Source organism: Brienomyrus brachyistius, chromosome 17 (genome assembly GCF_023856365.1).
Source record: "Brienomyrus brachyistius isolate T26 chromosome 17, BBRACH_0.4, whole genome shotgun sequence".
Taxonomy (NCBI): Eukaryota; Metazoa; Chordata; class Actinopteri; order Osteoglossiformes; family Mormyridae; genus Brienomyrus; species Brienomyrus brachyistius.
Window position 1 is genome coordinate 10,939,858 of NC_064549.1, and position 12,440 is coordinate 10,952,297.

The following is a 12,440-nucleotide window of genomic DNA, read 5'->3' on the forward strand; positions in this document are numbered from 1 at the left end:
GGCGTACGGGTAATGAGACTCTGCCCAAGAACGGTAAATAAAGGTGAGGAGTTGCTTGCGGAATTCTCCCATGCCGACCATGCTGCGTGCCTCTGGATTGGGGGATAGGACGAGAGGGAGGGCCTTAAAATCAGGTCATTACTCACAATGCCAGCTTGAAGTCCTCTAGGATTTAACACGTCTCATGAGTCCAGAGGAATGCCCCCTCAATATTGGTTCCTGACATTGGTTGATTTGAGTGTTACCAAGTGAAAGATTTTAATGGGCAGGACACTGCTTAACAGTGCATTCTCAGACCTGCAATGGACTCACACAGTCACACATTGTCTCCTGTCACGAACTCACACAGTCCATATTCTGAATAAGTGCTTTGAAGCTTGATAGGATTCATATTACAACCATCACTTTCAAGATCATCTTCTAAGACACTTGGTTAATGTTAACAAAAGCAAAGTATTACCACAATGACGTATGTGGGGGTATAGTTGCCGTCGAGTGTGATTTACAGGTAGCGTCAATCTGATTCTCACTTGTTAATAAAGGTAATTCCAAGGTACACGACCGAGTGATTTAGATATGGGATTTTTACTGATTTTATTTATTGTCAAATGCGCTATATGTTGTTTCAAACATATTACGTGATGTCTTTTTTATGCAATATAAGACACCCCCTTGTTTTGGAGAAGGTTTCGGAAAGCTCATAAATATTTTTAAGTACCTCCTATCTCATTTTGGAGAAGTCTGCAAATGAGAAATAACAGCGAACCGTCAATAGAAGAATTAGCTTTCTTCCACAGGCTGGAAGTAATTATTCTACACGCGGCGCAGAAAATGCATTCAGCTCTTAAAATAATTAGCACAAAGACGGTGAAATGACATCAAGCATCACATGAAAAGACTCCGCCGATGTAGGCGCAGAAACACACACCCACGCACATGCAGAAATGTGTCATGCTTTTATGATAAAACGGCTGTCTTAGTACCGTGCATGAATTACGCTTGAATAGTACGGGATCGTTATTCACGTTATCCCAGCCTCAATAGAGGTTTAATCTAAATAAAATTTAACATTTATCATGCTTTCAGATAGATTACGAGAAGAGATTTTTTACGTTTTCGAGTTTAACAATGATTTTTATTGATGACTTTATATGCTGTGAGTAGCACTGGTAATAAATAATTAGACATTCTTCCCCTAATTTGTTTAATGCTTCTAAAAGTATCCCCGATTTTTTAAGACCTGGAGTCCCACTAGCGGCGTGCAGAAGGGAACATTGCAGCCATTTGAATGGTAACAGGTTCACATGGTTTATGAATATTTCAGAGCGCTGGGTGGTGACTTGCAAGAGACAAATGCGCCGACAGCATTCCTATTGGTTTAGTGGAAACGTGATGACATGGAGGAGTGTGGTCTTAATACTTTATAAAGCTCCCCCCATTTGTGGCCAAGCACTGTGAAAAAGACGACTGTTAATTCCTGATTGGCAATAAGAAGCGCTGGGAAAAGTCGACACCTCGCGTTACTGCTCGGCGAAAATGAGTGAGGTAGGTACCTCACGCATCATCATCATCACCATCAACACCATTATTAAGAGTTTACACCTGATCATTTTAATGATTTGTAAAACAAATGCTGCGCGGTGTATATTTTATGCATTTTCCCGTTAATGGGCATCCCGATGTATCTTTCTTCGGCCGGTGTTGTGTTTTTTTTTAAGTGACTGTCAAATTGATCAAGTTCAAGTTGGCCGATCATCAGTTTGCTGGGTATTACTGTATGGCGCTCTGCGGTATCTAAGTGCGGCGCGATGACAGATAGCGCGGAACTCCGGTACATCCTTCACGATCGCGCTCTTCTTACTCTTTACAACTGTAAAGGCGATCATTTCTCCATCTTTTGTCTGATACCCGAAAGGATTCACGTTTTCCTGCTCCGGAAAGTAGGAATATTACGGAGGGAATGTCCATATTAACAAAATTTGCAGACTGAGCGATTTACTTGTTTATATGTTTGTGTGAATTCACTGTAAGCTGGAGTTTAGGTATGATATGTGAAATGTATTTTCTAAATATTTAGACCTGTGTTTAAAATATCGATGATGCCTATTTATGGGGATTGCGGGAGGCAGTGTTGTAGACTCAGGAACCTTGTCGTATACAGTATCAGTCTTTTTAATTTTAACTGTTATTTAATTGGTAGCGAAACTATTTTGTTTGGAGATTATAAATGTGAGTTCTTTAACAAGAAGAAGGTATTGGAGGATTGTGAAATCCCTACTGCGGTAATACCTCATGATGTAAATTGATATTGTGTTAATTTCACTAGTTTATCGCCTTGTTTGACTATAATTTCTTTCAACGTAAGGTTTAAATTATGCGGTAACCTTTAGGCAATCGTTGAGGGGAACACTGGTTTATATTCGTTTTAACTGATATTCGTCTTAACTGGTCGATGACAAACTTATTTATTATTATTTTTTTTAATAAAAATGGAACCTCAAATCCTTGGGTTGGAAATGGTCATTTTACAGGTTGTAATGGAAAACTGCCTGTTATTCACAACACGCTGCACTCTGTTCCCCTGATAGAGATGTCCCAGACCGAATTGACCTAGAAGTTCCCACGACTGCAGTGCAAACAAAAAAAGATCATATCGTTTATTTAAGTGCTTTATAGTTTCAAAATTGCTGTATATTTTCATGTTCAGTCTCAGTCTGGATGTGTAATGGTTCACTATCTCTTCATTTGCTGCTTGGCTTTATGGGCAGTGTATGAAAAGTGATGTGGATATTGTTATGGCGATCAGTGTTTTTCAGAAACTACATCTAAATTTGCTCACCGTTGTACAAAGGTGAACCAGGGGTAATATGGGCATGGCATATATACTGTTAAGGGCTTGTTGGGCTAAGAGGATTGGTAAAAAGCTGTAGCCTGTCCGTCAGTTCTGTTTGCTGAGCTGCTGCATGAGCAGGGAGGGGGGGGACGCGTTTTACATGACCCACTGGGGGTGCCGCTGCTCTGCCTGGGAGGGGTGTGTTATACCATGCCTGGATTCTGCAGCACTCAGGATTTGGCGGGTGCTGTCTCGAGTGTGAGAGTGGCCTTGGAGGAAATGTCTTTCCAAACAAAGTTTTTAAACCAAGATCTGATGGACACCTCTTCAGACCACCCACTTGCTAGTCAGCATCCAATCAAAAACTGGCAGACCTCACCAATCCTGTGTCACCTGTAAGGCGTTGCCTCCATTACCCACTCACCACCTCTATATTTTTCACTGACGGTGTAATGATTGCGGGGGGGTGTCTACTAAACTGCCAGATTTTTACAAGACTGAGGAATGCAAGACTGCGAATGATTAACGCTTGGATATTGATATCAGAAAAGCGTTATTGAATAAGTAAGGGGAAGGCAACTTCTGGAGCTCTCGGCCATAAGATGTCAGGGGCCTCCGCATGGACTAACTGTAGGCCAGTTTCTTACAGAGTGCAGGTCCCGACTCCAAGCCTCCTGTGGCAGCAGGTTATCCTGTGCAATGGCCAGGCATCTACAAGGTCTGAAATACCCAACAAGGCAAATCTCCCCTTGTTGTGCCGTTCAGTTCATAATCCGGCAAGTTGCGAAAGGATGTGCTGCAACTTGGTCATTCCACTGCACCATAAACACCCTTCGTTGTACCTGGACTGTATTGAATCACAGCAGCTTGTGTTTATACTACATTTTAATGATCTGTAGCACGACTGCTGAATGCTGGTACTTTGTACTTAAGTGTCATATTTATCAGGTTTAAATTGGCCAAGCATCAGTTTGGTACATATTGCCGTACAGCAATTTATTATTCTGCAGTTTTAATACAGTGTTATTTTTTTGCAGCCTGTCTTTCCCCTAAAATAGTACCGGTGTATTTTGGCATGTGGAGAATTTTCACTCATTTCTCAAGGTAAAGAGTGTTTCTGGGTTGCTTTTCCCCAACGTGCAAAACAGTCTTGCCTAATGTCCAGCCAATTGCACCATCAATCATGGCCGGACATCGCCTGTGATTTCTCCCCTGCCCTCTGTTACCAACTGGTGCCCCGGCTGAGGGATAAAGACAGATGTCTTAGGTGGGAAATCTGCAGCTACGCGGGACCCTCCGCATCACATCCAGTTTCCTGAATTATGAAAATTGAGCTCTTGGTTTGACTTTGTGGACAAAACCAGGAATGAGTTGTTGAAACACTATTCAGACATTGCCTGACATCTGGCTTAAGTGTCCACATTATTGCAGCAGGTTCCCCGGGAGATTTAGCCAGCTAACCGTCAGGAAAAAAATCGGAGAACTGTTTCTTTTAAACAGACGGCTGTCTATATAATACAATAGAACTTGTAAGCTAACGTGAGTTTTCCATTTCTTTTTCCAAATGACTTTTTAGTGAATGCCCTGTTAGGTCAAACAGATTCATTGCTTTACGGTTGGAATACAAGCCAGTTCAGTTTTCCCTCCACAATGTGCTGAAGAACAATGCCTGAATGCCATCTGAGAAACCATCTGCTTAAATCCACCTACTCCATCCAAACTTCTCACTCTGTGGATGAAAAAAAAAACAAATAAATAATAATCCCAGTGAGTTTCATTTTGGGAATGAATGTTTTTTTCTTTCCCAATGACTCACTGAAAATGCATAATGATGCAGCTAAATTTGCCAGGTACTGTATAATGATGAGGAGGGAGGAGGGAGAGCGAATGAAATGATTGTAATGATAGGATCCGCGATCGCGGTCGAAATAAAGAAGCACAGTGGGGACTGTGGAAGTTCTGGGCTGGATGCTGGGTCTGGATTCATCCAGAGGTAAACACCGGGATTCAGTTTGTAGTGTCCAAGTGTGGCAGTGAGTTCATCTGTCATATCCGGTCTATAAATAGGAAAACACATGCATGAGACAGTCATATAATGTTGTTCCCTGAGACCGTGTTTTTGTTGTTAAGATCAAGCTTTCTTAAAACGGCCAGGATCTACCTATTGGTTAATATTCTAAGTTTAAATTTGACATGTAATTAAATCGTTTTGGGCTGTTTAGTAAGACTAAACTTTAAAACCATTATATATTAATGTCTGCAAGTTACCACGGTCATTCAGCTTATGACTTGTTTTTATTTGCTCAAACCTAAATGAAAATATTACAGTTAATAAACGTATAATCAAATTTGTTTGACGCATTGATTTATATGACTTCAATCGTTCGGCCTTATTCACATGAAGGCTGTTAGCCTTGAACCGATTGGAAACGGGTGAATCTGAATTTGGTAAAATTGTGAAAAATTTCATTTGGTAGCAACTAACTCACTGCAGTCGAACAACTGCAAGCTGGGGTCTGTGGAGCTCATTTTGTTGGATTGGCTTTAAGGGTTATGTTAATGTACAAAATGGCTGTTGATTTAAGCTGTGTTTTTAATCTCCAGGGTATAAACTGCGTCTCAGTGAATGTGGCTGCATGCGTACTAAGCCCCTTGTTTAAAAATGTACATATTCTTTATTTAGCTGGTGCTTTGGTTCAAAGCAATTTAAAGGGAAGCACATGGCTAGTTATTCTTTATTCAGTTCAATCTTCCAAAGGCTGGCAAAGTTTTCCCTTTGTAATGAAAAAAAGCAATTGAACTACAGAGAAAAGAAAAAAGACTTCATACCGTGGATTATTTTGAAGATTAATAATAAGATCGATAATACCCCAGTGTGTCTGTATCCCAGTGTTTCTCAAAGACCGATTTTACCGTAAGGGGGAGGGGGCAAGTTAGGACGATTCCAAGGGCCCCTGAGTGACAAATTTTTTTGAAACATAATTGGATTGGTTTGGGCTCGGGGCCCAATATGATATGATTCCCCAAAATCTCTAGCGGCACTCCTCTTCCCGGCTGCCTTCAGGAAACAACTCCCTCGCACACACAAAATCAAATGCAAACATGTGCGTGATCAGTCTTGGGTGGACGCTAAAAGTCTGAGTGTGCAGCGTGGGGCTCAGCAGTTCCCTCAGAGTGAACTGTACTTGATCAATAAATGCCCCCCCTCCCGCCTGCCTTCAGAAGGAGGCTCTAAGAGACATTAATTTGCAGACTGCCCTTTTATAGGTTTCCATACTGAATCAGCAAAATGAACGAGCCCCTTCCTTGATGATCACATTTATGTTGCATGCTGTCTGATGGCATAAAAGACATTTGAATTCCTTTTTTTCCCTCCTACTGGAAAAACAAATGTAATTCCCAAATAGCAGAATCCTGATGCTTCCCAAATAAGGGATGAAGACGGGTAGTTTCCATGTAATATATAGGAAGCCATTTACCGAAACCTTGTGTTCATGACGAATGATGTTTATAAGTTTATTGAGCACATAAGTCAGCAAGCTTTCTGCCATAACATGGTGCAGATTAAAACTGCATTTTCTTTGCAAGAGTAGTTTTACAATCCGGTTGGTCTGGATCGTGGTTTCACCTGCAAATATCCGCTGATAGACATGTCTCATGGCTTCTGGAAAGCCCCCCTCCCCCCCATCTGTGCCGATCCCCCCCCGAGGCGATGTGCAAAACACCGGGAAAAAAATGTCTGGCATTTGTAACGGAAGATCCAGTGGCATCATTAAAAAAAAAGGTAAACACAGAGTTCCTAATGCGGGGGCTTGGAGGATTTTCCATGCTTTCAAACATAATCAGGGCACATACATCTGCAGATTTCTTTATTCTGCCACTGCTGCCTTACAGACGTCGCAGACAGCCTGCAGTGATTATCCCGTAAAATCCTATTGTGTGTGCTCGAGTAGCTTGGTGAAGCATCTTATTAACAGACATGATAGCTTTCTGGGTGCTAGCAGGGCGACGTGAGGTCCTGTGTATTTTAGTGGCGGCTTATAAAGTCTTCTGTAATATGAAGCATTGGCTTATAAAAACATCGTCAGAATGGTCTTTGAGTCACGGACCTCCCGAGTGAGCCCCGTCTCCTGTGTGTCTAAATCCTGCTGACTACAGCTCCGTCAGCAGTGCCCTTGGCATCACGATCACTTCATCACCCGCCCACTTTTCCGATTTAGGGTGGAGGTACAACAGGATCCCAGGTGGCAGGAGAAATCAATCCCGGTGCCAGCCTGGCCCTGTCCCTCTCCCGCAGGCTCGGCTCGTCCGCTTAAGCGTAAGGATCACTGAGACGTAAAGTGCCTGGCCGGGCCCCAAGTGAAGCGATGTCGTGAAATGGGGCAGGGCCTCATTTATTCTTTGCTTCCTGTAAACCGCTGATCTGTGATGTGGAGCCGGTGTCGCCTGGTTCAGAGCAGGACTGGGAATCAGGTTTGTGTTGAGCCAGAGATGAAGTATAAAAATCTAATTTGAGTCTGTATTTAGCCATTTTGTTATGTTTAATTTGATCTTTATATTGCTACATTTTATATTCCTTAATTTTTATAGTAAATATATAGTTTGTGTAATTATATTATGAAGCCTGGGAGTTTTCCACTTTACAGTATGCCCCCCCCAGGATATCTGGCTGCAAGACATGTATGGTTGGATGGATGGATGGATTAATGGATGTCTACATAATTCTGATATAGCGTACTTCTATTTTCTAGCTTTGAATACTCAGCCATGACCCTGTACTAGGTAAGTGGTTATGTTGGAGGTTACGGATGGGGAATATCGTAAAGGGATTAGAGTGTGTGTCTGAGAAGCAGGTTCTGTGCAGTCACATGACCACTTGTTAGCGTCTCCTTCATTTTGCTACATCTGTGGAATTCCAGGCATCCTCTTGCGTTTCTTTTTTACATCAATACGTCAAGGGAATCAGACCGGACGGCCACAGAGAAGGAAAGGTCAATGTGATACAAAAGGGTGAATGAAATGCTGAATGTCTATTATACATGGCCCTCCCTGCAAATTCAAAAAGAAAGAAACCTTAATTTTTTTTTGAGCAAAATAAACACACTGCCAATGCACTTCCTTGCTGTAAAGCCTTCTGTCAAACGGAATAATATTACTGCAAGAATATCTGTTAAGGAATTGCGTCTTCATGTCCTTTTCCCCTCCTGGTTTTACACTTGATAGATGTGAGAAATTGGGACTCACCAGAATGTGGTCCTCACATCAGAAACCCATTATATATTGTGGTCTGGGTCTGACTCGAAGGTCTTGGCGAACACGCGCATGTCACATGAAATGATCGTGTAACAGGCCAAATGTGGCGCTAAGTGTTGGAGGAGAAAAATAACAGCGCTTACGCTTAGAGGAATTCATCTGGATAAGTGTTATAGCAAAAGAGAGGGAATTAAACGCTTCCTGCCTCCGCTGATGCTCATTTGTCTGGGGTTTTTTTTTTTCTTGTTTAGAAATGGATGAACGTAAACTGACAGCTGGAAAGCGATACCTCATTGCCCTCTGCTCGGGAGACTAAGGACGGCTTTTTCAGCATTGATGCATTATCAGCATCAAATCGAAAGTTAAGAAGTAAACCGCAACTTAATTGTGTTATTTTATCTTGCTGCTGCTTCTGGACTAAAATTCCTTTGCACCTTTGTGCTGAGTCCGATGTTCACATTTTTAACTGAAACTTTCGTACGAAGCACTTCGTAGATCTTAATTATTTATACAGCTGAATGTTGCGTTTTTATTGGAACTGTTTAGGTGATTCGCCCTTCTCAAGGGCACATCAGCAGTAATTATTATGTCTTTAGCCGCTACGCCATCTGCTGGCTTAAATCGAAATGCCACACTGATAATGCATTAAAGCGGTGCACAAGGTTATGTCACGTAAGTCAACTTTTTTTGCGCTTGACCTACTCACCGCTTTCCACACTTCCCGCACCCCCCAAATAGGCCGAAAATTTCTTGCAGATAATCCACAATCCATCTAATAGAGTCATCTGTGACCAATGCATGAGTCTCTATTGGATCGGCCCGGCAGGAGAATCCATGCAGCCTGACATATTTGCAGAGAATAGACCGATAATATTAATGGAGTGTGGAGATGAGGCGAGGGAGGGAAATCGAGCTAGAGGGGAGAAAATTAGGTTACCCGTAACCAGGAGGTCTGAGGCTGGGGTGGGTGTGTGTGTTGGGCGGGGGGGGGGTGTATACCTCAGATGAACTACAAATGGACAAAGTGCTGGCAGACCCCCCGCGGCAGGCATTGGGATTCCTGCTGGGTCCACATCCAGCTTGAAATGGTAATACATCGTCACGGTACCCTGCTGGTGAGGGGATGGGGGGGGGGGGGGGGCTGCCTCACTGCTTCACCTTCTTTAACTGGTGAGGTGGGGCAGGGCAGGAGCCTGGGATCATTTTCGTGGGGGAGGGGGGCTGAAGGCTTGAAATGGATGTCATGTTCGATTTTCAGATTAACAGAGTATGATATCCAATTTTAAGAACCTCCCCACGAATCTGTACCTGACAAGTTCTCATGAATTATCTTACATGGAGGCTGATGCTGGGGGAGCCTGAATCCCGGCGTCCGATGTTGGAAGATTCACACTGCTGACTGCTGCTGACCCCCCGCATCCCATTTTTACCACTGTGCGAAAAGCTGTCGGGGGTTCACTGGTCGTTTGGCGTTACCATTTAGACGACGGCATAAAACTACAAAGGAAACTGTCACTGTAAGAGTAAGACGGTTGAAAAAGATCAAAGAGTTGTGTTCTTGGGAAATTCATGCCATTTGATGTACTCTCCAGCATGATACGGAAAGGCGTCATTTTCATTTGAGATCAAAGGCACCCAAACTGAACCATTAGCCAGTGAGACGTAGGCAGAGTCTGCAGAAATGCCAGCTGGATCTCAGAACGATCGTGCGCTCTTTCGGTTGCCCTGGGTTACCAGTGACCTTTCTCCCAGGGCCCATTTACGATACTGGAATTTCTCAAAGCAACTGCATCAGCATTTCCTCATGGGTGAACAGGTCCTACAAGCCAGAAACCCCAATGATTTATGTGCCGTCACCCAAGAATGTCACCATCTAACCTGTCTGGACATACAGGTGGCCAACATGGCTAAGAAATATACCATATTCCTATTTTCTTTTCTTAGTACACTTTTCGCAATTTTGTAACACTTTACTTAAAGCACCTGTGTATAATGCATTATAGATATCTTCATAATGCATTGTAATGCATTCATATTATAAACAAGGCTATAACTATTTATAAAAAGGCGTAACCCATTATAGCTGTGTTTATTATGCATTATAAATGCTCTATGAAGCACTCATCTATAATGCCCTATAAATACTTTCATTATGCGTTATAATGGCTTATCCTGACCATTATAATGTATTATGAAGGCCATTATAGATGAGAGTTTCGTAGAACAAAGAATAAAGTGGTACTCATCCTTTCTTTTAAATTGTTTATTTATTTCTTCAATTAAAAAAATGTAGTGATTTACAAGAGTTCAGCCACTGGAAGTGAAAACTATTATTGTATTGGAGAACAAAGAGTAGAATCCATCATCTATCCATCCAAAACAAAGCCAGCACAAAGTTGGGGGGGGGGGGTGCACCCTATCCCAGTAAGCACAGGGGACAAGCCAGTCAATTGCATGTTACAAGGCGAAAAATGTCATTTTGATTGGAATTTGCCTTGGATTGTTTCAATTTCTGTTATCAGTACTGCATTAAAAAGGAATTGCAGAACTGTCGAGCTCAGCCATATGCAAAAGGATTTGCTTAAAACGTGTGAAAGAGTGCTGATGCAAGCCGAGTGCAGCCAGGTTTAAAGTGCTTTAGATTGCGTGACAATCTGGGTAGATATGCGGCTCCGAGGAATACATTTTATGAGCATCTGAATAAAACCATTCACCATTCACTCTCAGAACGGAGTTAAAAAATACATTTAACAAAAATCCTATATTTACTCAATGCCTTAGAAAAATCTCTAAACTATTTATCATCGACTTTTTTCATGCTTTTTTTTGCATTTGATTTTTAATGATATAGATAATTATATAAAAATAAAGATAATATAGACTAAATGTATAGACAGGATTTACAGAAAAATAATTACTGTTTGCCATGGATTCTTGTACAGGGTATATGCCCTTACAATTGTTCAGATACATATATGAGATTATAAAAATGATTTAATGCAGAGGGGGTACGGAAGAACCCTTTTGGGGAGGGGGGGTTCAGTTTCCTGATTCTGTTCCCTTGGTAGGTACGGGTTTGACCCGGATCAATGCTTCTGCACCTCATCCTCCAGCCCATAGGGGGCGTTGGGCACATTCAGACGTGATTCTAAAAAACTTCAAGGTTGAAGGCATAGGAAGGACCATAATTCATACAGAGGGGCTAACCTTATCATTAGCCAATGATATGTTTAAATTCAGTGAGTGACAGGAGATGGGGCAGTCTGGGGACCAATCAGCTTTCAGCATAGGCCAGTGCCCTTGTGGTCTCACCCCTCTATAAGCCCCTGAGCACATCAGACAACAACCTACAACTTAAATTAGCTCTGCTGAATGACACTATCTGAATATTTAAATTTATGTCCTTCCTGATTTGTCTATCTAGAGGAAGGTAAGGAGGAGCGTGCACTGATTACAGCGTGTTGACGCCACACCACACGACAGACCACCTCAGGGATGAGATCTTGAGTGCAGCCATGCGGCAGGTGACACCTCAGCCCCACACCAGTCCGAATGGACCAGTGTGAGGTTTTTTCCAGTGACTGGAGTGCCGATCCTGCCACTAACCCTCAATCTTTTCCCTGTAAATTGGAAGACCTCCTTATAGGACTGGATGTAGATTAACATCATACCCAGGATGAAACCATTGCAGGTTAAGGGCCCTGCTCAAGGGCCCAACGGAGTAGAATGCATATTTAGAGTGCACTATTATATTTAATTTCCTTTTATCTTTATATTATAAAAAGTGGTACTAAACATTTATATCACTTCAGTAAAATTGCATATAATTTTGGATACTGTGTTTTTATTGTTGCCTGCCCGTTAACAAGAAGCACGGCATGAGTGTAGCAGTGTGACATAATGAAACAGAGAGACAGGTAGTTTATTTTGCATTAATGTGAATATTAATGTAATGTGAATGATTGAATTATTATTAGCCGAAGTGTAAGCCATAACAGTGGTTTATAGCATTAGTGATGATATCAATTGATGTTCTCTGAATTGAAGTCTTAAGTTAAATTCAGGGCTCCCAGGAACCTAAAGAGTCACGCAGGTGAGGTGAATGGGTGAGGTATAGATACAACACAGCACTGTGTTTTCCCATTTCTACTTGATTGGACTTTGAGAATAAGGCGGATAAGGTCTTTACTGCTCATCGAAGCATACGGCAACAGCCGTGATTATAACATGTTACTCCACACTTTCATTACATATAAACATTGCAATTAATATATCATAGTGGGACAAAGGCTATGGCTGTCCATTCATGGTTCACTTGACAACCCTGTCACGATGCCTTGATAACATTATTAAA

At 42.0% G+C, this 12,440-nt stretch overlaps 1 protein-coding gene across 1 annotated transcript in view; it reads left to right on the plus strand.

Moving 5' to 3' along the window:
* The first annotated feature begins 1,444 nt into the window (after positions 1 to 1,444).
* Positions 1,445 to 12,440, plus strand: part of LOC125712122 (calmodulin regulator protein PCP4-like) — a 29,925-nt gene continuing 18,929 nt past the window's right edge. The window contains exon 1 of the mRNA XM_048981796.1: positions 1,445 to 1,545. Coding sequence (XP_048837753.1) covers positions 1,537 to 1,545 — 9 coding nt within the window. The 5' untranslated portion in view covers positions 1,445 to 1,536. The remainder of the gene's footprint in view (positions 1,546 to 12,440) is intronic.